At 40.3% G+C, this 26,268-nt stretch overlaps 1 protein-coding gene and 1 long non-coding RNA gene across 16 annotated transcripts in view; one reads left to right on the forward strand and one right to left on the reverse strand.

The window, feature by feature from the left end:
- Positions 1 to 25,538, forward strand: part of OSBPL6 (oxysterol binding protein like 6) — a 201,325-nt gene extending 175,787 nt beyond the window's left edge. For 5 of the 15 annotated variants that reach the window (XM_057318931.1, XM_057318937.1, XM_044381432.3 and 2 more), the window contains 12 exons: positions 986 to 1,093; positions 2,748 to 2,885; positions 8,603 to 8,690; positions 9,205 to 9,458; positions 10,206 to 10,343; positions 10,683 to 10,746; positions 12,560 to 12,638; positions 14,414 to 14,558; positions 16,458 to 16,602; positions 17,787 to 17,913; positions 20,033 to 20,155; positions 21,605 to 25,538. In XM_057318931.1, the coding sequence (XP_057174914.1) occupies positions 986 to 1,093; positions 2,748 to 2,885; positions 8,603 to 8,690; positions 9,205 to 9,458; positions 10,206 to 10,343; positions 10,683 to 10,746; positions 12,560 to 12,638; positions 14,414 to 14,558; positions 16,458 to 16,602; positions 17,787 to 17,913; positions 20,033 to 20,155; positions 21,605 to 21,713 (1,518 nt within the window). In that variant the 3' untranslated portion in view covers positions 21,714 to 25,538. The remainder of the gene's footprint in view (positions 1 to 985; positions 1,094 to 2,747; positions 2,886 to 8,602; positions 8,691 to 9,204; positions 9,459 to 10,205; positions 10,344 to 10,682; positions 10,747 to 12,559; positions 12,639 to 14,413; positions 14,559 to 16,457; positions 16,603 to 17,786; positions 17,914 to 20,032; positions 20,156 to 21,604) is intronic. The other 10 variants (XM_044381434.3, XM_044381435.3, XM_048213925.2 and 7 more) reach the window with 4 other exon arrangements.
- Positions 6,500 to 14,944, reverse strand: LOC130544884 (uncharacterized). Its single transcript, XR_008961591.1, has 2 exons — positions 14,630 to 14,944; positions 6,500 to 8,830 (listed from the first exon to the last, which is right to left on the reverse strand). It is a non-coding gene; the product is annotated as an uncharacterized LOC130544884 (long non-coding RNA).
- Positions 25,539 to 26,268: the final 730 nt, after the last annotated feature.

The raw sequence follows: 26,268 nt of genomic DNA on the forward strand, positions 1-26,268 counted from the left end.
CCATTCCCTGGGGGAGATGCCTTTGCCAGTCCTGACGTTTAGGCATCCACCTCTGTCTTCTCATTGCTGATTTTAATGCAAAGGAAAGGAACTGTCCAGCTTCTCACTGGGCTTTGTTCTCACATGTCCTTTGATCCTTGATGTAATTCCAGTTCGCTACATCTATCTTATATATACGGAACATGTTCCCATGCACCCATGCAGTGCAAGTACCTTTGTCCCCAGGGCACCCGTAGGGAGTAAAGCTCACGTAAAGCTATTCTCTTCTTGCCACACATCCTTAACTGTTATACCAGGTAGCATTTTTCCTGATGCAGAGGGTATGTTGAAAGTAGTGATGGCGATAACTTGGAGTTAGTTCCTTCCGGTGATATGTTCTTTATTGTGCTTGTCAGTGTCTGCACTGCTCACTGAAGGCACCTTTTGGGCTACACCTGACTTCGTTCTGCACTGTCATGTGTTATGTGCTCCTAGAAAATGAAAATACAACTATTTTTTCACTGGAATAAAATATAATGCTACAAATTAAAGCCAGTTCATTGTTCACCCCATTTCCAAATAAATTTTAAGATCACTATCTGGCTTGGAGACAACTCCCAAATTTTAAAAACTAGAACCCAAAATGGAAAGAATCAGTAGTTTTTATTGCAGGCTGTAAAATATAATATATATGCGGTGGTAGACCAGGCGTGGATGTAATGGGCCTGACTCCAAGGGGGAGAAAATTCTATGAATCATTTTTATGAAATCCACGAACTCTTTCAACCCACTAACCTACTAAGTAGCGCTCTTTCTGTATAAAAAATGAATCCCTTAATTCTGAGCCATTCACTTCCTTCTTACCGGTAGGATCTGGCCTATAATGACTTCAAAAATTATAACTAAGAACATCATAGACTCTTGTCTAGTGTGTTTTTGTGTGCTTATTCTGTTTTATGCTTGCTTATTAACTTGAAATTACATGTGCAATTTTTGTTATTTTAAGGCACTCAACCAGAATGCTGAACTAAGAAGTCGGTTGAACAGAATACATTCAGAATCTATTATTTGTGATCAGGTTGTCAGTGTAAATATTATTCCTAGCCCTGATGAGGTAAGGCTCATTTTTAATAGATGTAGAGTACTTACTTTCTAGCATCTAAATCAACTACGTATCTTGGGTTTTTTTTTAATACAGTTCTTTCACTGTTAATAAGATTCTCTCCATAAATATTTGTATTGTTGACAGTTTGGTCTTCTTTGGAGTGAAAGATGTACACGAGCTCGATATCATTTATTCTTGGTGATCAGTCTTTATTTGTATTTATATCTGTGTTCACCTGATGCTACCGAATATTTGGTTTACGTATCGGCTCCAGCTTGTGAATTCTCTGTGTCTGTCACAGTCTTCATTTGAAATGTTCCTTATCATCTAACGGCCCATGAAATGTTGGGGGAAATAACCTATTTAGCTGAGAAGGTCTAAATGAAAGCTTTCTTAAGGTTTATTTTAAAAGCCCTATCTTAGGAGAAATCACCTAACTTGACTAAAATAATACTAATGGTGCTATTACAGCCACTAATAGGGATGTGGATAATTAATAGCTAGCACATGTCAAGTGAATGCTTACTGTGTGCTGGGCGTTGTGCTAACAGCCTTACATGTATTATCTCATTTGACACTCCCAGTGACCTCTGAGGTAGGTGCTATTATCACTCCATTTTTCAGGAGAATTTTTGACATAATGCGAAAAGGACAGGAGAACATTCAGTATTTGAGCTAGACGTAGTGTATAATTCTGTTTATAACCCTTGATAAAGTTACTATTTTATAACCATGAGAATTTATACTTTTCAACAGTAATACTAGAGCTTTATATACAGTGATATGATACATGTTAACAAGGGGAGGGTTTTAACTCATTTGAAGGTCACATTTACAGAACAGTGTACATTTTACTAGACATCTACAGGCGCCAGGGTCCTACCTTCTAATTGCTTAGGAAATGCCATCCCAAGACAGCTTCTTTTTTATTTAAGTTGCCTACCCTACGCGCACTCACCTTCGTGCCTCACACGGTATCTGGTGACCGTCTTGCTCACTCAACTGCTCAGAATCCAAAAGTATTTCTACAGCTTCATCATTCAAAAATTGTTAACAGTTTTAGTTTGAATCTTTGCAACCTGTTATTTGTACTCTCTCTATATACCACTTACTGAATAAAAACATAGTTTACCATAGGTTTAATACTCGAGTCATATTATCTCATTGGTTAAAGTTCACAACCATATTGGAAAATGACTTCTATATATTCTGGTTCAAAGATTTAGTTTTATACAGTGTTTTCTTAGCATATCTCTAGAGGTTTCTACAAATATGTCAAGATTTAGCACGCTGGTTAGACTACGGCTAGTAATGACAGATCTGAGAATATGAGAATGAACCTGTCTTCCTAATCGATTCAGGGTCTTCATAGGGGTTCGAGCTGTTAAACTCCACTTGATATCCATTGAGCATTGATTTGAAATCAAGTCACAGTACCATCACCTTTCAGCCGTGCCTTTTGGATTCTTCAGACATATTAGAAGGAAACTTAAGCCATGGTCATTACTGAGTTGCAAGTGAAAATTACTTGTGGTCACCACTCTTTTAACATATGGTGTGCATTTCTCTAGAAATCTGGCCTAGTACGTCATGGTCTAATTTGAACAAATAGCTTTTCTTTCAAGGGAATAACAATGACACCAAATGCTTCTGTCCTCTATAGGCCGGTGAGCAAATCCATGTCAGTCTCCCCCTGTCACAGCAGGTAGCCAACGAGAGCCGCCTCTCCATGTCAGAGTCTGTGTCCGAGTTCTTTGACGCCCAGGAGGTGCTGCTCTCTGCAAGCTCATCAGAGAATGAGGTAAGGTGTTTGATGTGTCAACTCCAGCTGCTTCTGATGAGGAGTTGGGGTGAAAGAAAGTAAGACTATGGGGACTTTTTTTTCTTTTTTCTTATTGTTTTTAATCACAGTAAGATTCTCAAATTGTAAGAAAGCCCAAAGCATGCAAACTACATTTGTTCCTGATTACTGAGCACTGAACACTTCTGGATGCCAACTTATTAAATTTGTTGAATAAAAGGAAAGAATCTAGCATTCATCCAGACGCCGTTGTACGATTTGTATTTCAGGGTATCCGAATAGTTGATGGCAGAGATTTTTTGTAGAGGAGACTAGTTAAATGTAGAAAGAATAAAAGAATTTGAAAATTACCATTTATGTGAATGTGTGTGTGTGCTTGGACATACACACACACACACACACACACACATCTTGACCAAAGACATGGATTTGAGCTTCTTTAGAAAGATGATGTCTGGAATATCTGGTTGGGTAATTAAGATTTTTGGAAGTTACCACTGGCTAACATAAAAACTTTTTTGGTGTTTTGTTTTTTACTGAGGTGTAATTTACATACAACATTATTTTCGTTTCAGATGTACAACCTAAGAATCGATATTTGTATGTATTGTAAAATGATCACCCCCAAAAGCCTAGTTAGCATCTGTCACCATACATAGTTACAGAATCTTTTTCCTGTGATAAGAACTTTTAAGGTCTACTCTTATCGCAACTTTCAGATATGCAGTACAGTATTGTTAACTATCGTCACCATGCTGTACATTACATCCCCAGGACTTATTTATTTTATAATTGGAAGTTTGTACCCATAAAGATTTTTTGGGTTCTTCTTCATGCTCATAAGTCTTGGCTAGGTCTTGGAAGCAGGGAATCTTCCTTGATCAAGTTGCAGAAATTGATTCTTTTACTGAAATTTAGAAGTTTAGTCAAGCATACTTTGAATTTTCTTTTTCTTCCTTCTTTCTTTCTTTCTTTCTTTCTTTCTTTCTTTCTTTCTTTCTTTCTTTCTCTCTTTCTTTCAGTATGGGAGAAGCCGCCAAAACTCTTTCCCACACAGTTGATTAAAAATTTTGTCATTTGAGGTTGCAAATCTGTACTGCATTTTTACAAAAAGGAAATGAAATAGTTGCTGAATGTTATTTCCATATGCATAGAAAGTAGATTGGAAGGAAGCATCCTGACAATTAGTTGTAGTTGTTTTTGGACGTTTGAAATTAGGAGTGATTTTAGAAACAAAAATAAGTGGAGAAGAGAAAGAAAGAATGAACACACACCACTTTTATAACGGGGAGAGGTACAATAGCATTGTCGTATCGTGTACTGAATTTGTTACCACCAAGCCACACACCTGCCTCTCAGATCCCTAGTCATATGTTTACTGATTCACAGAGACTCCCGGGTACAAGCCGGAGTACTAGTTTAATTATTCATAATGATAATTGGTCAGATGCTATCAGATGGACAAAATAATTATGCTTGCTGATTTGTGTCTCTTTCCCTAAGGCCCACCTGCATGGAAACCTAGCTCTAGTCAGGAGGTTGCTTGGTGAGCAAGGAACAGGAGCAGGAACAGTGTCTTGAGTGAACTAAAGGCTAGGAGGGCCGGGATGTCATAGTTCCACTCTTCTGTCTCCATTATGGGGATACTGTACCACATGGACAGGGTATTTGTGTCTGGGAGCCAATCATACCCCCAGGGACCACTATGCTGGAGGCATACTGCCAGCATTTTCTTTTCTGACTCTCCTTTTTCTGACCTCCCATTGCTGATCAGTCCTTTATCCTTCTTCAGTCAGGTTCCGGTCAAATTTGGCTTCGTGTTATTGGAGCTCTGACCCATCAGGTGATGACTTTAGAGCTGTCTCTCTGAAAGCAACCTAATTTCCCTAGGTTTAAGCTCTTGGAGGCACACTGGCTGGGGGCCCCAGTGCCACTCGTACCAGACCCTGACAACACCGAAATGAAGGGGATGTGAAGCAGGTTATTCCACAAGTCCAGGCAGTGTGGGGGTGCCAGCTCTGGGGGGAGAGGGATCCTGGTGGCGGAGGGAAAGACAAGGGGTGTGTGGAGGTGATGTATTCACTTGGAGGCATTGTGAGTTCATCAGACCTCTTGGTGGAATTCTCTGGCCAGTATTTGGGTATTCAGACCTAAAGCTCAAATGGGTCTGAAGAAGGACCAGGACTTGGCTGAGGACCCACATAACCACTTGGCTGAGACATTGCCCCCTGGGTGCACCACAGAACTCCTCTTCAGCATGTCCAAAACCACACACGTATCCCCAAGTGGGGAGAAACCGACGCGTACTCTTCTCATCTGCTCCTGCGCGTGCTCTTCTACCCAAGTGTTCACACCAGATACCTGGATGTGTCCTTCATTGCATCTGCCTCACTAGGACCCGCCACCATGTTGATTCACTCACTGGGTTCTGTCACGTCTGTCACCTACGTACCGCCAAATCCGTACATCTTTCCTACAGCTTCACTGCCACTACTCCAATTCATTCCTCCATCATCTCCCCCCGGATTACCTGAACAATCCCCATTAGTGGTTTCTCTGCCCCCCTTCTTGCCCCTCTAATCCATTTCCCACTGGACAGCCTCATTCATCTTTCTGAAATGCAAGTCTGACCATGTCCCTATTCCCCAGCGTCCTTAGGATAACTATCTAAATCCCTTAGCCATCATACAAAGACCCTTATAATCTGATCTCAGCTCTCAGCTGCAACCTCTTGCAATTTCTATTCCTCTGGATTCTTCCAGGGGCCAAATACTTGCTAACTGAATAAAGGAATGCTGATAGCACTTTAACACATGATTGATCTGAGAAACATCTGGGCATTAGCTGTCTTACATTAATGTTTTCCATGAGTGAGAGAAAAATCCTCTTTATGTGATATCTACTAATGCACTTCATTTAATGAATGTTCAGCTCCTTTAAAAAATGCTGTTTTTGCTTCCGGAATGATCTACTTCCTTTCCTCTGCTATTAACTTGTTTCCACAATGCTACATGCCTGGTCGCATTTAGGGGGGAAAAAAATCCCTGAACTCTTTTGAATCCCTAAGCTCTTCAGGAGAAGTATTTGTCCCAGGACTTCTTGACCAGGGGGAGGAAATCAATATATATTAATTGTTTTATTATAATACTGCACAGCCTTAACTTTATATACAGGATAATGTGCATGGACCACAGCCAGATGGCCCAGCCTTAGCTCACACATATGAAAATGCAGATCATACTCAGGGCCCACTGTCATTGTGGAACTGTTTTACATTCTACATGGACCATTCTAGAAGGAAATGGGTATTGGACCATTTTTATCATATATTACTTGGGAGAGATTAGAAATTTAAGAAGAAGAGACTGTTTATAGCTTTTTGTAGGATAAACATGAATGTTTTCTTAGTAAATGTTCAAACAGTACACAGGCATGCAACATGAATTTGGTTTAAACAGGAATTTGTCTCCTCTAATGATGAGCTTTTTTAAGAGAAATCTTGTGGAAGAGTTTGATTTACTTTTTTTTCTTTTATCAAGCTTAAGAAGGTGGCTGATGATTTTACCGTTGGCTCTTTTGCAGTCAATAGGAACTGGAAACCAGTTGCAGTGGGAAAACATGAATCAGAAAAAGACTTTATTCTCAATTTTCCATCTTTATAGACTTGTTCAGTGTATAAAGCAAAACTACCATTGTTCAGTGTGTAAAGCAAAACTACCATTATTCATTTATGTATGCAATAATTCTATCACTATTCTCCCTAAATATAGGAATTATTCTCAACTTTAACTTTTAAAACATCAACAATAAATCCAGAAACCTTAAAGGCAAAGACTGATTATTTCTGATTACCTACAAACTTAAAACTTTCACATGATAAAAAAAAAGGCATAAACAGCATTAAAAAATAAATTGCAGACTAGCCAAACGCAACCTGATGATGAACTGAAAAATGTGTGAAAGAAAACATATTTACACAAGATGACATGCAAACTTTAAAAGAGATCTTTTATGTATGTTAGGTAAATAGATATGAAAAAAACATTGATAATATCTAGTGTTTAAGTGGGTGTGGAGAGATTGTTATTCTCATGTGCTGCTGGTGAGGACAAATTACTACAATCTTTCAGAACAACAATTTGGCAACATGTGCCTGTAGGCTAAATGTGGCCCATTTGATCCAGCCATTTCACTTCTAGGAATAAATATGAATGAAATTGCCAGACAGAGTCACAGAATTATATTTACAAGGATGTTCATCCAAGTATTATCAATAATAATAAAAAGTTGGAAACCATTTAAATGCTGGCTAAATTCCTTGTGTTATACCTGTATAATGAATTATGGTGCCATTCCAAATGGAGGTGAGAGCTGTATTTATTATAATGGGAATATATTCAGAACACTATAAAACAAGATGTAAACTGACCCCCTTGTTCAGTATCTAAAGATAGATATATTGTTATATTATTATAGGCATTTTGACATTGGTAATATCCACCAAATGTTAGAAGTGGTTTCCATTAGATGATAGAATTATGGTGAATTTTTCTGTAATCTGTTTGCCCTCATATAATTTCTAATTTTTTATAGTAAGTATATTTTGTTATATGTGCAGGAAAAAATGTAACATTATTTCCATTTTGAAGAAAGTAAATAAGTATCAGCAGCTTTCTTGCGGGCAGTAGAGACGTTGGGTTGTTCCCATTTCTCTGAGTGGCTCTACTGTACTATTTTCTTATCTCATCCATTTCTAACTCCCCTAAGTACATATGTTGCCCCTTAATTTTATTCTCACGCAAATTTTGGTTTCATTTTTGTTCCATGTTGTTCTCTTGGAGAGAGTGGCTTAATTCTTGATTTCCCTCGTCCCTGGATCTTCCTCCTCTATCCCCAAATAATCTGCCAGATTTTGTCCATTATGTTCAAATGTGGCTCTCAAAGCAGCTTTACTCCCAAAGCCTCGTCGTGGCCGTCTTAACCTGTCAGAATTCCCTACCCAGATCTATGTAGTATCCCATCCTCTGAGCTCCCGAAGGAAAGCTGCCAGGCATCTTCCTGAAAACTAAATATGATAGTAATAAAAATAAATAAATAAAAAGAGTAATTGCTTTTGAGAAAAAAATAGGACTCTCTCATCCTCTTGCATGTAATAACTCGTGGGATGATATGGGAACTCTTGTGTTGACGTGAAAAGCCCTCCACAGCCAGACCCTCTTCCTGTTCACCCCACCCTCCATCACAGCCCCTCAGCTTCCGGGCATTCCTAGAATGGAATGTTCCTCTCATGTTTCTCCTCACCTTCGTACACTCTCCTTTCTTTCCGTGCTTCTCCCTGCTTCTAAAAACCTCTCCAACACCCAGTGCCAATTTTATTTCCTCTGGGCAGCCCCTCCTGAGTCCTCCAGGAACAAATAAGGCCTCCTTTTTTGTACATTCTTACTGTATTGCACTGCAGTGTTTCTGAGTACATCCCCGCCTCCCCCAGACCCCCACCCCAGCTGAGGCAGGGAGCTACTTAAAGCCATGCTGTGTTCTGGCTCATGGCCCACTCTCTCTCTCTCTCATGTGTTCATTGCACATGTGCCACATACACTTCCCCCCTCGACCTGTGCTTTTGCTTATTTGGGCAACATTTTGTTTTTAGTCATTGGACTTTCTGGCCTTTCAAGACTGAACAAGATTTCTCATCCTTTCTGTGTCCTTCCCTTTTTTAGGCTTCAGATGATGAGTCCTACATCAGTGACGTGAGTGATAACATATCTGAAGACAACACCAGCGTTGCGGACAACATCTCTCGGCAAAGTATGCATCCTTTCAGCTTCCAGGCTGTTCGGTCTTCTCGCCAAGTTAGAACGCTGGTGATTCAGTGAACAGCTATCTTCTCCCCTCCCTGACTGTTCCTTTTGCAGCTGATCATTCAGTATATTTCATATTTGTATAATCTGTCACGGTAGATGGTTGAAAAATCCATTAGGTAGATGCTTAAATGAAAAAGTTTTAACTACTTGCTTAAATCAAAAGTTAGAGTCTTTCTTATTAAATGTATTTAATTTTCAGAAATTTGACTTACCTTTTCTGGAATAATATTTGAGCATCTTTAACACCTTGTTTAAAAAAATTATACATTGATGTTTTGTGCACTTATTAGCAGCCCTGTGTTGAAATAATCCCATTCACTCTTGAGAGAGATACCTGGAGGCTTAAGAAATGTAACACAATCAGAAGTATTTGAAAGAATTATTTCCTTCCCAGACGCCATGAAATCAAAAAGTCAAAGTATCTTTTATCGTGATTCTTGTCTTTCTCTCTCTTCCAGTCTTGAATGGGGAGCTTACAGGAGGAGCCTTCCGAAACGGACGTCGAACAGGCCTGCCAGCTCCCTGTCCCGACACCAGTAACATTAACCTGTGGAATATCTTGAGGAACAACATTGGTAAAGACTTGTCTAAAGTCTCTATGCCTGTGGAGCTAAATGAGCCGCTCAACACTCTGCAACATCTCTGTGAGGAAATCGAATACAGTGAGCTTCTGGACAAGGCTTCAGAAACTGACGACCCCTACGAACGCATGGTAATAAATAATAGAGCAGTACCTTGCAGGGGGTTGCCAACCCTAGATGTGGACTAAGGCAGAAGTCATTACGATGGCATATTTGGTTTCTGCATAACATTCTCACTGCATAGGTGAAGGAGGAGACAGTTCATTTGCACAAATTGGTCAGGGCCCCAAAGTTCCAGATACATAGGAGATGTATGCTCTGTGACTTAATCTTTGGTCATATGTGTTTCTGACGTGAGGATGTAGAGGTAACCCACTCCTTCCAGGTTTAAGGCATGCCTTGCCTCTCTCCAGCAGCCTTTCCTGAAAGCCAGAAGAGCCCAAGTGTTCAAGAACTTGGGTCAGAGAAAGGAACCTCCTGTTTGTGCTTTGCCCTGGCCCCTACCTCACATGACTGTGGAAAACTTGACTGCCCTCCAGAAAGCACCAGCAGCCACGAGCGTCCTGCACATGGTGCAAAGTCGTGCCAAGGACATAACCTATAAATGGGGTTTCAGAGCCTCTGAATGCTGTGATACTCAGGAAACTGGGTGACAGCTGAATGAAGAATACGTGACCTCACATGCAAGGACTTTCACATCCTTTTTGCTCATTTTTTTTACCCATGAGTTTATGAAGAGTCTGTGCAGCTAATAGGAAATGCAAACGCCATCAAATCAGCACCCAGGGAAAGGGGTGTGTAAAATAGAGGAATACGGGACAAACAGACCTGGAAGTAGTCTCTCCTATATTATTTTCCTTTCTTAAATGTTTTAACAGGTTCTTATTGCTGCATTTGCAGTTTCAGGATATTGCTCCACCTATTTCAGAGCAGGAAGTAAGCCATTCAACCCTGTCCTTGGGGAGACTTACGAATGCATTAGAGAGGACAAGGGATTCCGATTTTTCTCAGAACAGGTAAGTGCTGTTGGACTCAGAGGGGTTTCTACGCAGACACTGTAGGAGGACAGGTTGAGGATGAAACAGCTCTTTGATAAACCATTGTTTGTAGGGGGATAGGATACCAGTTAACAGAAAACTCTGTTAACGTATGTAAGTTCTCTCTGTTTAAGCATGAAGTCTTAAAATTAAAGATTCAGTAATTTACTTACATATTCTGATAATAATTCAATAATAGAGATGGATGAGTTGACTAGTTTTTATTTGGGGGTGACCAATGTATGTTGGAAAAAAATGGCCCTTTATGGAAGTTTTAACACTGATGTCATTGCCTTCTCTTTTGTTTTTAATTACCAGGTTAGCCATCATCCACCCATTTCTGCCTGTCACTGTGAATCCAAGAATTTTGTGTTTTGGCAAGGTTTGTATTTCAATTATAACTTCAAAATCCAATTGGTGAGCCTACAAAACAATTTCTAGTTTCTAAAGGCACATTATGCTCAGGTTAGATTTCTATCTTTGGGACTCAGAGAATGTTAGTAATTGGTGTGGAATTCGGTTTGAGAAATTAGATGTCCTGGTTTAAATATGAAGCTGTGTCATGTAGGAGATAAGATAGTATACTTAGGAAACAACGCCCTAGGGACAGCAGAGCTCCATGCCGACTGGACCAGCTCAGGGCTATCACTCTACCTCATTATGCCTCATTGTCTGCATCTATAACATGGAGGTTCTGTCTGCTGCCTTCTTGCTTCTTGAGGTGGTGAAAGGAAATCTTAATTGTGAAAGAAGATTCTATAACACATTATCTGTGGTCATGGTCTATTTAGATATGTAAGCATTGTGCTGATTTGTGGCCTTTAACTTACTGAGGCTCAGGGATTTGGATTGAAGTCTCTACTTATACAGTCCCTATTGTTTAGTCAGAATGTTATAAACTCACATAAAATTACAAGTTTCAGAACCTCTTCAGAAAGAAAAATATATACAGTTGACCCTTGAACAAAACTGGGGTTAGGGTGCTGACCCCCGCACAGTCTAAAATTCATGTTTTACTTTTAACTCCCCCAAAACTTAACTAGTAGTAGCCGACCATTGACCAAAAGCCTTACCAATAAAATGTAAACAGTCAGTGAACACATATTTTGTATGTTATATATATTGTAGACTATATTCTTACAGTAAAGTAAGCTAGAGAAAAGAAAATGTTATTAAGAAAATCATAAGGAAGAGAAAATACATTTATAGTACTGTACTGTATTTATCAAAAAAAATCTGCCTATGCGTTGACCCATACAGTTCAAACACGTGTTGCTCAAGGGTCAACCATATATGTACATTTAACCATTAAGTGTAAATTTTTCCTTCATGTTTGGAAGGGGGCTTCATTGCTCACAGAATGTCTCTTCTCATATGCCCTTTCTCAGTCTAAAAACGCACAAAATGATAGAGCACTGTTACTGTATTTCATTGCAAAATATGAGAATACATCATTTTTTGATCTTAACAAAGAGTCAGAAATTTTGTGGAGACAGCACTAAGTTCCCTTTAGTTCATCAAAATGGGATCAAGTGGTTATTACAAATTAACAGGCAAACCTGAGTGTCCCGAAGTAAAATATAAAGCCATCATGTGAGATAAACCACTGAGCCCTGGGCCATAATTTAACAACCAGTGTAGGAACACATTTGTTAATTTCACTTTCTCATACATTTTGCTTACCTTTCTGTATTTAGAGATTTTGTTTTTTCCTGTTCTTCCAAATCATATAACTTTTCAAATTGATGTGTATATAAATCAATGGTATTGCCATACTGCAAGTATTTTTACTATACATCTTATTTTTAACATATCTGTTAACTATTTGCACCATTTAGTTAAAGCTCACAACAACATTTATCTAGACATTAAAGCACAGTAGAGTCTGTGTATATGTGTATGTGAATTCACATACACAGATACTGTTCCAAGCTTTTCCCAGTTTTATTTGTTAAAAAAAATATGAAACATGTGTCCTAGAGAAACATAGACAGTAGATTTTTTTTGGTTCATAGTTAATTTTTTCACCTTGGGCCATCCCCAGGCACATGACATGTTAAATCAACAATATAGAATCAGTTGTTGATTGTGAAAGTCCTTTGTGAAATGTACAGTGTAATACAGATGTTAATTTTTATAGACTAAGTGATTAGATATAAAATATATATTTCTTCTCCTCTGCCTATGTTGTTTAGACATCAGATGGAAAAACAAGTTCTGGGGGAAGTCCATGGAAATCCTGCCTGTTGGAACACTGAATGTCATGCTTCCAAAGTAGGTTGCTTTCATTTTCCTTTTGGTGTCTTACCTGCTTTTCTAAATCAGAAATGGGTCTTTGAAACTATAGAAGGTGCCAATGATCCATTTCCATGTATGCCCAAAGCTTCTGTTAACTTCTCCAAAGTTTTGAGAACGGACCCCCGCAAAAGCAAATGAGCACTTCAGCACATGTATCAAAGCTCCCTGCCTCTCTCTCCACATGCTCTGTTCATCACGTCGATGACAGCCAGCCTACCTGTCCCAGGTACCTTGTTAGTTTGCATTTTATAGCAAAGGTTCCCTTTTTAGCCCTCTTTTCTATACAATATGTATTTTCACTTTTGAATTTATCTTAGATCCAGGGACTATTTTTATTAAAGTTTATTGAAGAAGAGTGATGGAATCCTTTCATGGTATTTTTCTAAAGGATATAGCCTATAAATTTTTAGAATTAATTGAAGTTTTCATTGAGACCAAAGGCTTGATTGTTTTTGTTTCTTTCTTCATTTGGTTGGTATTGTTTGGTTTTCCTTTTGTTTATTCAGTGGCAGAATTTGCTGGTGGATTGGATATGAAGGAAGGTGGGCAGGGGGCAGAATTCCCAGGACCACAAAACAGACTTTAAATATTTGTGAACTCATGGGAAGAAAGAGAGTTTTCCCAGGTGTATAGAGAGCCTGCATCATACCAATTCATTTTTTTTTAGAAATTTACAAGTGTTTTATTATGAAATAACATTTTATTTGAAAATACAGATAATGTGCAAATTAAAAGATGATCCGAATCTATGTCATCTCATTCCTTGGCAGAAACTCTATAACCTTCTGTAACCCAGAATTTGCATTAGTCATATGCTATCTATGATCATTAGTCTTTTCTCAAAGAATTTTTCACATCTTTGGTCTTAATTCAGAGTATGAAACAATGTCCTCAGGGTATTCTTTCTTTCTTTTTTTTTTTTTTTTATTTATGGACTAAGGTTTATTTTATTTATTTATTTATTTTTAGATTTATTTACCTATTTTTTTATAAGAAATTTTTATTATGTTATGTTAGTCACCATAAAGAACGATTTCACAACATTTGCAGCAACATGGTCAGGGTAATCTTTCTTAAAGGCACATCCTATCATGCCTATCTCCTCCCTCAAATCCTTCCACGATGTTCCCATTACCTGCAACATGAATCCAAACTCATCAGTGTGTTGTTGAAGGCCTTCCCTGCTCTGCCCCGTCACCTTTCCAGACTCGCCACCCACCACACCCTCTCACGTGTGGCACACCACTGGCAAGCCCCCAGATGCATCATGCTATTCTGGCCTCGATGGCTTTATCAGTGCCTTTCCCCGGCCTGTAGTGCCCTCCTATCCATCCTCCAAGCTTAGACTGAATCCAGCCTTGTCCGGCAAGTCTTTCTTGATACTCAGCCCACGTTCCAGGCAGATCTAAGGACTCCTTCTGTGTTCTCATGACACGTCCTCATCACATTTTATTATAAGTATTTGTTGCCATGTCCATCTATGCTTACCATACTGTTGGCGCCAAGAAAGCAAGAGACAGGTCCTATTCAACTTGGTGGCTTTAGCACCTGGACTATAGAAAGCACTGAAATGTTCCTTAAATGAATGAATCATATCATGAATGTTCTTGACTACATAGAAACTTTCAACAAAGAAATTAGAGGAAAATGAGGGAAAAGGAAGCTTTGGCCAAAGAATATTCTCAGCCATAGAAACAGTACTTATGTTTGTGACCTTCATTGTTCTTAATCAACATTGTATTCTTCACTAGGTATGGAGATTGCTATGTATGGAATAAAGTCACCACGTGCATACACAACATTCTCAGTGGGAGGAGGTGGATAGAGCATTATGGAGAAGTAACCATTAGAAATACCAAAAGCAGTGTTTGCATTTGCAAACTCACATTTGTCAAGGTAAATGATATCTTACAACAGTAAAGAAAAAAATAATATAAAATGCTTCATAAAGGAGACATAAAAGTTACCTTAAACAACAGCAAGTGAGTGTGTCCCATATCATTGATCCTTAAGGACATTTTAGATAAGAAGGCAGAACCCACTGGTGGAGTTACTCAAGGCATTCAGACGTCCGAACGTGTGGAGGTCAAAAAAGGCACCATCGCAAAACAAGAAGTACTTTTCTTTCTAAAGAAATTTCTTTTTAAACAGCCAGTCGGTGTTAAGTAAAATTCCAGAAAACCGCCTTGCCTATAGCGAGTCTTCTGGTTTCTATTTCTATTCTTGCTTGATTGCAACATAGTCAAGTGATCTTATTTTAGGGAGCTAATTATAATGCATTTGTCATTTTCTGAGGGTGCATGTGGATGATAACTTCCAGTCACCATAAGCTTATCCAGCTCTGCCGCTATGATGATCCAAATCCGTTCAAGAAAATCGTCACCTTGATTAACAAGATTCCCGAGCTAGACTACCTGCACAACAGCGTGTGCCCTCAGTCGCTCTGGTCTGACGTGGAACGCGCGGTATCGCCCTAATGGTTAGGTGTCCTCTCAAATTCGTTGTGGTACAGAAACTCCACCACCCCCTTTTAATCTGTTCTACTCCCGATCTCGTTCTGCTATGGCAGACACAGGTAACATATTGGAGTCTTAAAACCCAGTATGTTCTCTTCTTAGTGAAATCCTTTAACGCCGTCCTGGAAGGTCATGTTAGTTTTAATAGAAGATCTTCATTTTTACTCAAGATGTTACTCCCATTTTCCTTTTTTTGCTTGTGGACTCATCAGGTGGCTCTGAACTGAAAAGCCAGGATCGTTACTTTCCCCGGTTGGGTGATGACAGTCAATGTGTGCATTTTGTCTTGTGGGCCATGAGAAACTTCGATTTAGTCCTGCCCCTCATATTTGCAGAGCTCAGGGCAGAAGTACAAATGGAGGCCCCATTCCAAATGTGTAGATATTTAAAATTTGTACGTCAGACCTATAGTCTGTCACATAACACATTCTGTTCTTTCACCTTGACAAATATACCTTTTATAACAAAGCCCACGAGGCCAGGTTGGACACTTTAGAACTCCAAGTTGGGAACCTGGCAGCGCAAGAGAGCCAGTCTTGACGCATGGCCTTCCTGCTCTCTCCCCACCTGTGGCAGCCTCTGTCCCGCTCCACAGGGGGCCTCATCCACACATACAAAGGCAGTCCAGCTGCATGTCCAAGCTCTGTCCACACCTGCCTCAAACGGCCACCCATGGCTGCCCCTCAGGTGCAATTCACACCCTGGTGGTGGGTGGTTTGCCCTTTGGATGGACAAATCCAAAGAAGTGGACAGTGTGAGCTGTGGAAGAAGCTTAAAGCGGTTGGGAAGGGGAATTCTAGGACCTGATCTAGAAGAGGGCCATGGAATCCAGATGGGTGAATGTCCACAGACTTCTCATCTCCTGGGGAGAAGCGTGGTTTTCCTGATGAAATTTAGCCATTTACAGACACTATAAAAATTACTTCACAAGCAACTTCTACAGCATTGCCCATTGAAATGCATTAAAATCCATGAACAAAGCAAAAATTTGAGACAGGGGCATCTAAGGAAGAAATTACCAACCCATAAATTAATACTAGGTTACTAGGAGAGAAGCTGAGCCCTCTCTGCCCTAGCATAGAGTAGAGATGACCCCTTTCTTTAAAGATAAGCCCACTAACACTTGGAAAGCCAACCTTTCATATAAAACATTTGAGATGGATTTCTGGAAGTGGTTTGAATGAGTGACTTCAAAGTTAAGAACGTTTTCTGTATGGAAATTATAGGGATTGGTGTTATTAAAGAGACTGGCGTTTTAATTGGGCTTTGGTTTTTCCAGGTGAATTATTGGAATTCTAATGTGAATGAGGTCCAGGGGGTCGTAATGGATCAGGAGGGGAAGGTGGTGCACCGGCTCTTCGGGAAGTGGCACGAAGGGCTTTATTGCGGTGTGGCCCCTTCAGCAAAGTGCATCTGGAGACCAGGTGAGATGGGAGTGAGCATCTTGCCTCTGGAGGGCACCTTGAGTAACAGAAGGAAGGGGATGCCACATCTTGTGCGGTTCACCATATGCTTTCATAGTGAGATTAAAAACATAGATGCTTGAGGTAAGCATAGTTGTATTTTATGCTTAACATACAAATGAGGTCAATCCCAACTTTTGATAATAAGGAATTTTAAAATTGAGGCCAAATCTGACATGTGGTCAGAGACGAGGCTTCATGTAAAGTTATTCTAAATGTAATGCCCACGTGCAAAAGCTAGGTATGTTTATTAAAGAGTTTAGACAATTGAACTATACAAACTTAAATCCTTACTCATATATTCTCTGTTCTAATAAAACAAGGGAAAGCCTGCAGACATCTATAATCCACAAAGTCAATAACTTAACCAGAATAAGTGATCTTCTCACTTGAGCAGCAAAAAGCTGCAATATGTTGACATTTAATAAAAGATATCAAGAGAGTTCTGGTAATACACTAGCAGTAATTGACTATCAAGTGTAAATAGAACAAGCGTCCACATGATATTTATTTTCATTGCAATTTTGTCAGTTAAGTCCTAACTTTAAAATTAGTTGCTGGTTTTCTAAGAGACCTAGAGGAGTATTTAAATTTCCTGCTGGTCGTGTGGGGAGTTCATTCATTCAGCAGCTATTTCTTGAGTAGTGACCATGCATCAGCTTTACTCTAAGAGCTTGGAATACATCCGTGAGCAAAGCATACAAAGATCCCGCCTTCGAGTTTAGTTAAAAAGTGCCAATAAATAATCATTTAGATCTGCGTCTTTTTCTAAAAGGAAGTAAATTGTGTTTCTGGTGAAATCTTAATGTTCGAAGTTAATCAGCCTGGCATTTGGTTACCCAGTTGAGTATTTGAGGGGAAAATGATGGCATAGTTTACCCAGTAAAGAGTACCCTGTGCACAAGGTTTTATTTTAAAGGCTGAATTTCACAAAATATATGAACCTACTAGCTCTGATAACTAACACAAAGTTTCCTATCTAGCAAAACACAACCGATTTAATTTGCTTAAGAAAAACCTTAATCTGATTTTTATGACTACACATTTAGTATTCGTGTGGCTAGTAATTAAGCACCTGGGTTCAGGCAGCTTCTGCAGGCTTCCTTCACCTGTCTGCCACTCACGGTGGTTTATTGGCCTTTCAGGTTCCATGCCAACCAACTATGAGCTCTACTACGGTTTCACAAGGTTTGCTATCGAGCTCAATGAGTTAGATCCTGTCCTGAAAGATCTCCTTCCACCGACAGATGCCCGATTCCGGCCGGATCAGAGGTGAGCTTGGCCATGATGTTTGAAACGGACACTAGATCGTGGTGTGCTACAGACGCCATCGAGGCTTATTTTCACCACCTTCCTTTATCTATTCATGGAATCATTCATTCCTTCCCTTACTCCACACCATTTGAGACTTCGACCCTAGCTAAGACGGTGTTTGCGGGATCGTAACAGATACTTAGCTCAGCAGAATTTCCCACAGAAGATAACACAGTCCTTTTTTTTTTTTTTTAAGGTTTATTTATTTATTTATTTGACAGAGAGACAGCCAGCGAGAGAGGGAACACAAGCAGGGGGAGTGGGAGAGGAAGAAGCAGGCTCCTAGTGGTGGAGCCTGATGTGGGGCTCGATCCTGGAACGCCGGGATCACGCCCTGAGCTGAAGGCAGACGCTTAACGACTGAGCCACCCAGGCGCCCCAGAAGATAATATAGTTCTTAACAAAAGGTTCCTGCCCCCCAGCCCCAAATTCACCAGAGGTGTGCAAATTCGTGAACTCTGGCTCCACTAAAACCTCCTCCAGGGTTTTCACCTCTTTACTTCTACTGCTGTGTCTCATGGATTGTCTTTTAACCTGAAGAATAAGAAGATAAGTTACAGGAGCACCTAGAAATGCTCCGAGTCAAAGTCTGGAGTTTGTCCGGCGTGGTTTTGATCCCACAGGATGTGAGACGTTCTCAAAATGCAGTCCCTTTAATACCTTCTGATTCTTATTTTTTATTATTGTTTTTTTAATAATTTTTTATTATATATGTTAGTCACCATACAGTACATCCCCAGTTTTTGATGTAATGTTCCATGATTCATTGTTTGCGTATAACACCCAGTGCACCATGCAATACGTGCCCTCCTTACTACCCATCACCAGCCTCTCCCATTCCCCCACCCCCCTCCCCTCTGACACCCTCAGTTTGTTTCCCAGAATCCATTCTCTCATGGTTCGTTCCCCCTTCTGTTTACCCCCCCTTCCTTCTTCCCTTCCTTCTCCTACCGATCTTCCTACTTCTTATGTTCCATAAATGAGTGAAACCATATGATAATTGTCTCTCTGCTTGACTTATTTTGCTTAGCATTATCTCCTCCAGTCCCGTCCATGTTGCTGCAAATGTTGTGAAATCGTTCTTTCTGATAGCTGAGTAATATTCCATTGTATATATGGACCACATCTCCTTATTATTTTTATATAGTTCTGTATGCATGTTGTCCATTCTGACAGTTATTTTTACTTTTTCCAAAAAGTCCAAAAATTTCCAAAAATGTTTTCCAGAAATTTACAAATTCCACCTGAGATCATTTTCTGTTTCCAGAGTATTTGTGGCTTTATGTGTTTTCTGCCAAAATGTTCCAGTGTTGAGTGTCCTACTATTCAGTCCTCTTACACTCCCCTTGCCCCCAGAACATGAGGTCTCACTGTCCAACATTCCAATTCAACCAGCTTCCCATGTGCATCATACTGAATCCCTGCTCTTTTCTCTCATTTTGAAAGTTAAATACAGGTTTTGCAAATCACCAGTGGGTCTGCCTTTTCTTTCTCAGTTCTATTCAAATATTCCCTTCCTGAATTTCATTTACAATTCATTTCCTTTTTGTGTACTTTTGTAATTTCCCCTAATGTTAGATTCTCTTTTTTTCACGAGTTTTACTCCCTCTGATAAAAAGGGAAACTCCTTCCCTCTCAGTCTATTCTAAAAGTAGGTGGAACACAGCCAGCTGCCATCCTCCCTTCTCTGGCCTTTACTAAGTATTTTTCAGATAATATGGAAAAGGAGCGCAACCCGGTTCTTCATATTGTCCCAAGCCTGGGCTCTCCCATCATCCCGAAAATCTCGAGTTATAGAACCCAAGAGAGCACAGAAGAGTCTTCAAGGCCAAACTACTCCCTCTCCATCCCTAGCTTTACACTGCTGTACGCAGTAATTCAGTTGACATACCCAGCAAGCATGTTCATCGGTGGGCAGGCAGACAGAGGTAGTGTGGCCTGGGGTGGGAGCGAGGGGACATTATCCGCTCACCATGTTATATTCTCAGCAACTAGAAGGTAATTTTATACAAGACGAGATTATTTTTTTCTCAGCAAAGAGGATGATCTATTAGAGGGATAACTGTGTTCTGCTTAGATATTTGGAAGAAGGAAATGTAGAAGCTGCGGCAGCAGAGAAACAAAGAGTGGAGGAACTCCAGAGATCTCGAAGGCGCTACATGGAAGAGAACAACCTTGAACACATACCAAAATTTTTTAAGTAAGTCCGTTCATTCCCATAACAAGTTCACATTTTGCAAATGATTGCCACCAGCCGTGAGAAACTCCAGGCGAAAAAAGAAAATGAGGGATAGTTTAGTGTCCAGGGAACTCAAAATTAAACCGATTTGGGTAACTTTGGTTTTGGTAGTGAACATATTGAACCAGATTTTGTACATGTGAACAAATCAGTTCTCCTCCACAGCTCGTTTCTTTCCGTGGGCAGCAAAAAAGGGTGAGGGCCTTGCCCAGAATGCTCTTGGTACTTCAGCTACCCCATTTAAAACGGTGGAAACTTGTTTCCAGCCCCGCAACTCAAGGCTACAGTGGGACCCCACTGCCCACAAGGTCATCCTGGCTTCATTAGTATTTGATTTTATTTCCGTCATCCGGGGCTTGTGTCATTCAGATTTGGTCCTTCTGTGGTATCATCATGGGTGATTGTTACAGGATTATTTGCAGGATTATATATACATCACACAGATGAAGCTGTATTTTCCACATCCATCTGTTACCCTCCCGAGCCAGGACATATCAGCTCAGAATAACCTCATATCCTTTAGAGTTGCCATCTCATGCCTGCCCTGGGGAGGAATGCAGCCTTGCCCTTTAGATGACGGAAGTGCCCTCGGGGCGGGGACCACGCAGGGGCTCATGGAGCTACTGTTGTTGCGTACTTCTCCTCGCAGGTGAAGCAGAAACAGCCTTGTGGGTCTGGGGCCTGAAGCTCTTAGTACAGCGCTTATACGTGCCTTTTGTTTGTTTGTTTTTTAAGATTTATTTACTTGTGAGAGAGAGAGAGAGGAAGGGGAGAGGGAGAGAGAGAGAAAGAGTCCAGAGCAGACTCCGCATCGAGCACAGAGCCCAACGCGGGGCTCCATCTCACAACCCTGAGATCACAGCCTGAGCTGAAACCAAGAGTTGGCACTTAACTGACTGCACCACCCAGGCACCCCATACCTGCTTTTTTGCGGGGCAGTTCACTTCTAGCCTTGTCTAGAAGTGATTTATTTGTGCCTTCTGTCCCTCTCCCCATGACCTCATCCACTCCTATTTTAAACAAACAACACAAACAAAAGGAGTTTCTTTTTGGTCAAAAATAGTCAAGTCAGAGATGCCTCAAAGGCTCCGTCAGTTAAGGGTCTGCCTTCGGCTCAGGTCATTTTCTCAGGATCCTGGGATCGAGTCCTACATCGGGCTCCTTGCTCAGCAGGGAGCCTGCTTCTCCCTCTCCCTCTGCCCCTCCCCCTGCTTGTGTGCGTGCTCTCTCTCTCTCTGACAAACAAGATACTAAAAAAATATTTAAAAAATTCAAATCATCAATAAGCAGAGAGGACATTGGCTTACAAAGTACCCCTCATGTATACACATCCTATCTACGGGAGAGGGTCCAATGACCAGGCCACCTTGACGTGATTTGTGCCTAATGTTGATTTTTATATTTCCACAGAAAAGTTATTGATGCCAATCAAAGAGAAGCCTGGGTTTCTAACGATACCTACTGGGAGCTGCGAAAGGACCCTGGGTTTAGCAAAGTAGACAGCCCTGTTCTTTGGTAAACTGGGAATGTAGAGCTAGCCAACATATCACGCTCTGAATGAATAAATAACTATGCACAATTATGTTTCCTAGAGCTCCGCGTGGTTTCTGGGTCGACTGAAAACCGACCGTTTGCTTTTCTATTCATCTTTATAATGGACTTTCAGAAGTGCATTAGACAAGGCCCCTAACCACTTTTGGATCCTTTCTGTTTTGCTGCAACCATATCCCTTAAAAAACATCCACGCCCTCCTTGAAAAGCAGAATAAAAGGAGCAGAACATAAAATCCAAAGTCTGAAGTGTTTGCAAAGAAAACAAACTGTAACTGGTGCTTAAAGCCGATCCAGAGAGTTAAAGCAACATGACATATAAACCACGCGTTTGGTCCTTTGTCTGGAAGCACCATCCCCGCATCATAGAAGCTCCTGGGCCACGGCAGTTGGTCAGCTCAGACTTCGAGTGTGTCTGTTTCATGTGGTGTACTTGTGCTGACCTTGTCAAAAAAGATGTGATACTTCTCAGACCTGTTCCATCTGTACGCCATTGTTCATGCCTTAAGAAATGCAAAGATGTACAATAAATCATTTTTTAAATGTGTGCTCATAGGTTTATGTGAGGGACAGCTCTTTCGAATCATGGCATGATTCACTTTCTGGGATCAGAGCAATGATGAGACTAACGTAAGTGGATTTTTAACAAGTAAACTACCCATGCTTTACTTTGATATCTTGGTCACTGTATCATATATCTGAAGGGCAAGAAGGAAAAGGTGTGCTCAGTAGACCTCTGTATTCGCGTTGCTCGTCAAGTTCCTGTCCTGCGACCAGATAATAAACCCTCTTCCACCTCACCTCACAGTGTGCCCTAGTCTTTGGCAATATCTATTTGATTTGAACACTCGGCATCCGTGTTAAAACCTTAGAAGGAAATAACAGAAAGCACGTGGAATTTCTAAGCACGTGGGCTTAGGAGTTGCCGTAAATGGAACGACTTTTGAGTGGAGCACAATGTCCCCCGCATCTCTGTCGTGGGCCCAAGCCGTGGCCACCAGCCGAAACCCACTGGGAACAGAAGCGAGAGTACAAGGAGCTTATTTGCATTGTTGAAATGAGTTCTATGCAAAATCATATTTTATATTTTCCTCACATGATTCTGTATGATACATAACGACGTATTAGGCATTTGCCTTTGCTATTGGCAGAGATAATAAAAGAAGCTAAGGAATTGATCCATCCCAACAAAAGCAGGGAGAGGGGCAGAAATACGCTTTGCATCCTTCCGGATTTGTTTTTTCTTCCAATATACAGAGGCTTTTGTAAGAAGCTTGCATCAGTGTTCCTGAGTTTCTGCACGTAGATGACTCTGTAAATGCCTGTATGTTTAAGAAAAAAATCTCTTCGGAGATTTTCCTAGAGAATTATAAAATTACATATATTTTATTCTTAGAGTCATATCATCAGATTTTAAGTGCTATTTCAAGCTCTGAGAACAAGGTTATTGACATTTTACATTTTGTTATGAATTGTTGATTTTAGTGTTCTTTCTCCTCAGCAAAGCATTCTGAAGTAATGGCTAACCCACTCCCAAACCCCCAGTCGCCGCTGAGAGCGGAAGGGAAAACTCTGGAGTGTCCACTAGGTGGAGCAGTGTGTCAGTTCTGAAACGTCCCCCCCTTGTATCTCAGTCCCTACATTATGTGTACCATAGGGTTGAAAGTGAAATTTCTTTTTCTTTTCTTTTTTTTTTTTTTTTAAGATTTTATTTATTTATTTGACAGAGATAGAGACAGCCAGCGAGAGAGGGAACACAAGCAGGGGGAGTGGGAGAGGAAGAAGCAGGCTCATAGCAGAGGAGCCTGATGTGGGACTCGATCCCATAACGCCGGGATCACGCCCTGAGCCGAAGGCAGACGCTTAACGACTGAGCCACCCAGGCGCCCCGAAATTTCTTTTTCAAAAGTAAACCCCCTAATCCATCGCCAGATCTCAGCATTCCCCTGGCGCAACGCCATCCCTAGGATTCTCAATGCCTTTAATTCCCATTTTGAATCTATAGGTGGCTTGCCTCAAGGGAGTAAAATTATTCCCTTGTTATTGATTTTTTTTTCTGTGCATTCGTCCTGACGTCTTTTTATCTACATCTGAGATACATGCCTTTAATTTTAATTAGAATTTAATTAGAATTGAGTTGTCTTCCCCATAGAAGTATGTTCTCCCACAATTGCTAAAGCTTTAAATACTGTTCTGGTCTGTACTTACTAGCACTTTCCTGAACAGTCGCAAAATATTTAGCCTAAAAATAAGAGAATTCTGCAAAGCAAAGGTACCGCGAGTAGTGAAGAAGGAAGGTAGGGCATTAGGTGACGGCGGTGTATCAGTCAGGTAGCTGAAGGAGGACCCAGGGCCCATCAGGGAAGCATCTCCTGTACCTGGCATTTGGGCTGTAATTGAGAAAAAGAATAACTCCTAGAGAGGACCTTCACTGGATAATAAGTTCAAGCTACGAATCAAGGAGGTAAATGTTGGTCAGAGCTAACCTGAAACTCTGATTAGGGTTTCAAGATGAGAAGAAGAATGTCACATTAATGAAAAGACCACATATTATAATATCCCAGATTTAAAATCTATTTTGAGATCCAGATATCCTGAGTAGACTCCCAATTCAAGCGATCAATGAAGTTTTAGATAATATTTCTATAATAACTGATTCACAAATCTCCCTATTAAGTATTCATGCCCAGGTAATGGCCTCATTCCTCCCCACTCCACCTCCACCTCCCCCCCTTTTTTTTCCTTTTGATATCACGGTTTTAGAATTGTGCCACTGAATCTGTTTGGGATTTTTATTCACATAATTTGGGGGCTTTTGAAACTAGTTTAAACAGCAAAAAGATAGAATAAATATTAGATCATTCCTGATAAGACCTTATTTCTTAGAATTTTATATAAGCTTCTTTGTTTCAAGGGTACTTTTTTTATTTGTTTTTCCCCTAAAACAGTCCAAACTAGAGGAAGACTTAATATATCTTTATACATCCCCCGTGATGTATTCATCAGCTCCTTCACCTTTCTGCGCTGGTCGTGAAGGAAAGCAGAATAAGTGACAATGGTCCTGTGGACGTGGCTGGACTGAGCAGATCGAATTATTCTGCTTCCATATGCTGCCGCCCAGGGTGCAAATTTACTCTCAGATTTTGCTGTTATTTTTTTTAATTAAGTCATTATTTTTCATAGGTTACTTACAAGTACCCCATAATTTCCAGGCAGTTGTAAAAATAAACCTCATTTAAGATACCTTTGAATATTACCGATCAATTACAAGTGACATAAAAACTACCAAATATATCTTCCAAGGAAGAGAAACCGAGGGGTTGTCAATACCAAGGATGCCAGGTTGTTGAATTTCCAAACCTTTCGCTCCTCTCCATCATTCTGGTCCCCGTGCCTTTCAGCAAGCCCACTAACCAATCGTTCGCCTCTGTCCCAAAGAGCACTTGGAGGGCAGGGGTCAAAGAGGAACCTGATCAATGGTTTGCTCAGTTCTGGTTACGGCTGTGGTTGGAGAAGACTTTATAATCATAACCTAATGTACAATTTTGTTATTACAAAAATTAATTATCCTTCTTATCTAATCTTGTTCCCTGTCATCCTAGAGAATGAAGTGTTTGGGGGAGCAGAGCTCCTCACACACCAAGGGGTGTAATAAATGTTTGCACTTGGCTCAAGTCGTTATATGATGAATGTGGCACAGGAAATGAAGTTTGTGTGCAAAATACTAGTTTATTTCTATGGGAGCCATTATGTTCCGGAGATATATAATGTAACTAATTAAACAATTATGAATCTATTTTATGCTCTAGAAATGTTCTTTTGGGGGAAAGATGGAAAAAGTGTAATTGGAGCTAAGATTAAAGTGGTTTTGGTTTGTTTTTGTTTTCAGAAATCTTCCCAATCATTTAGAAATACTGCTTATCAAAACATGCTCAAACCCTCTAGGTTTTCACTGAACTTCTTTTGTAAAATTGATGCATTTAAAGTGTACGTTGCATGAATCCTTCTGTTAAGCCCGACTTTGCTTAGCTTTCTTACATGACTGTGAGAATACACCTTACATACCCGTGTGGGGGCGCCCCTATGTGATGAACTGTAAGACTTCATTGCAGCCTTTGCTATCAGAGAAAATGGTAAATTGCTTAAGAAGGGCTTAGCTTTAGTTCTTTCAAAATGAGATCTAAAAACAGAATTCTTTAAAAATTGTGCTGACGCAGCATGCCCACCATTCGAAGCAAATGAAGCCCCATGATGAAGGCAACTCACACGGGGCAGTTTCCTGTCTGTTACATGCATCCTTTTGTTTTCCAAAACCATCATCATTTTTCTCCTTCCTCTGGTCCTAACGTAGTGAGGGGCAGAGATAACACATGTCTATTCTTTAGCACTGTGTCATTGAGTATGAGAATAATATGCAGCCGTTATGCACGGTTGCAGGGAACCACTGCATTTAGCCTCTGGAAACACTATTTAATGTTCATGGATTAAAAATTGCCCCAGAATTATGTATTATTCGTTTCCTTG

Source organism: Ursus arctos, unplaced genomic scaffold (assembly GCF_023065955.2).
Source record: "Ursus arctos isolate Adak ecotype North America unplaced genomic scaffold, UrsArc2.0 scaffold_1, whole genome shotgun sequence".
NCBI classification, from domain to species: domain Eukaryota; kingdom Metazoa; phylum Chordata; class Mammalia; order Carnivora; family Ursidae; genus Ursus; species Ursus arctos.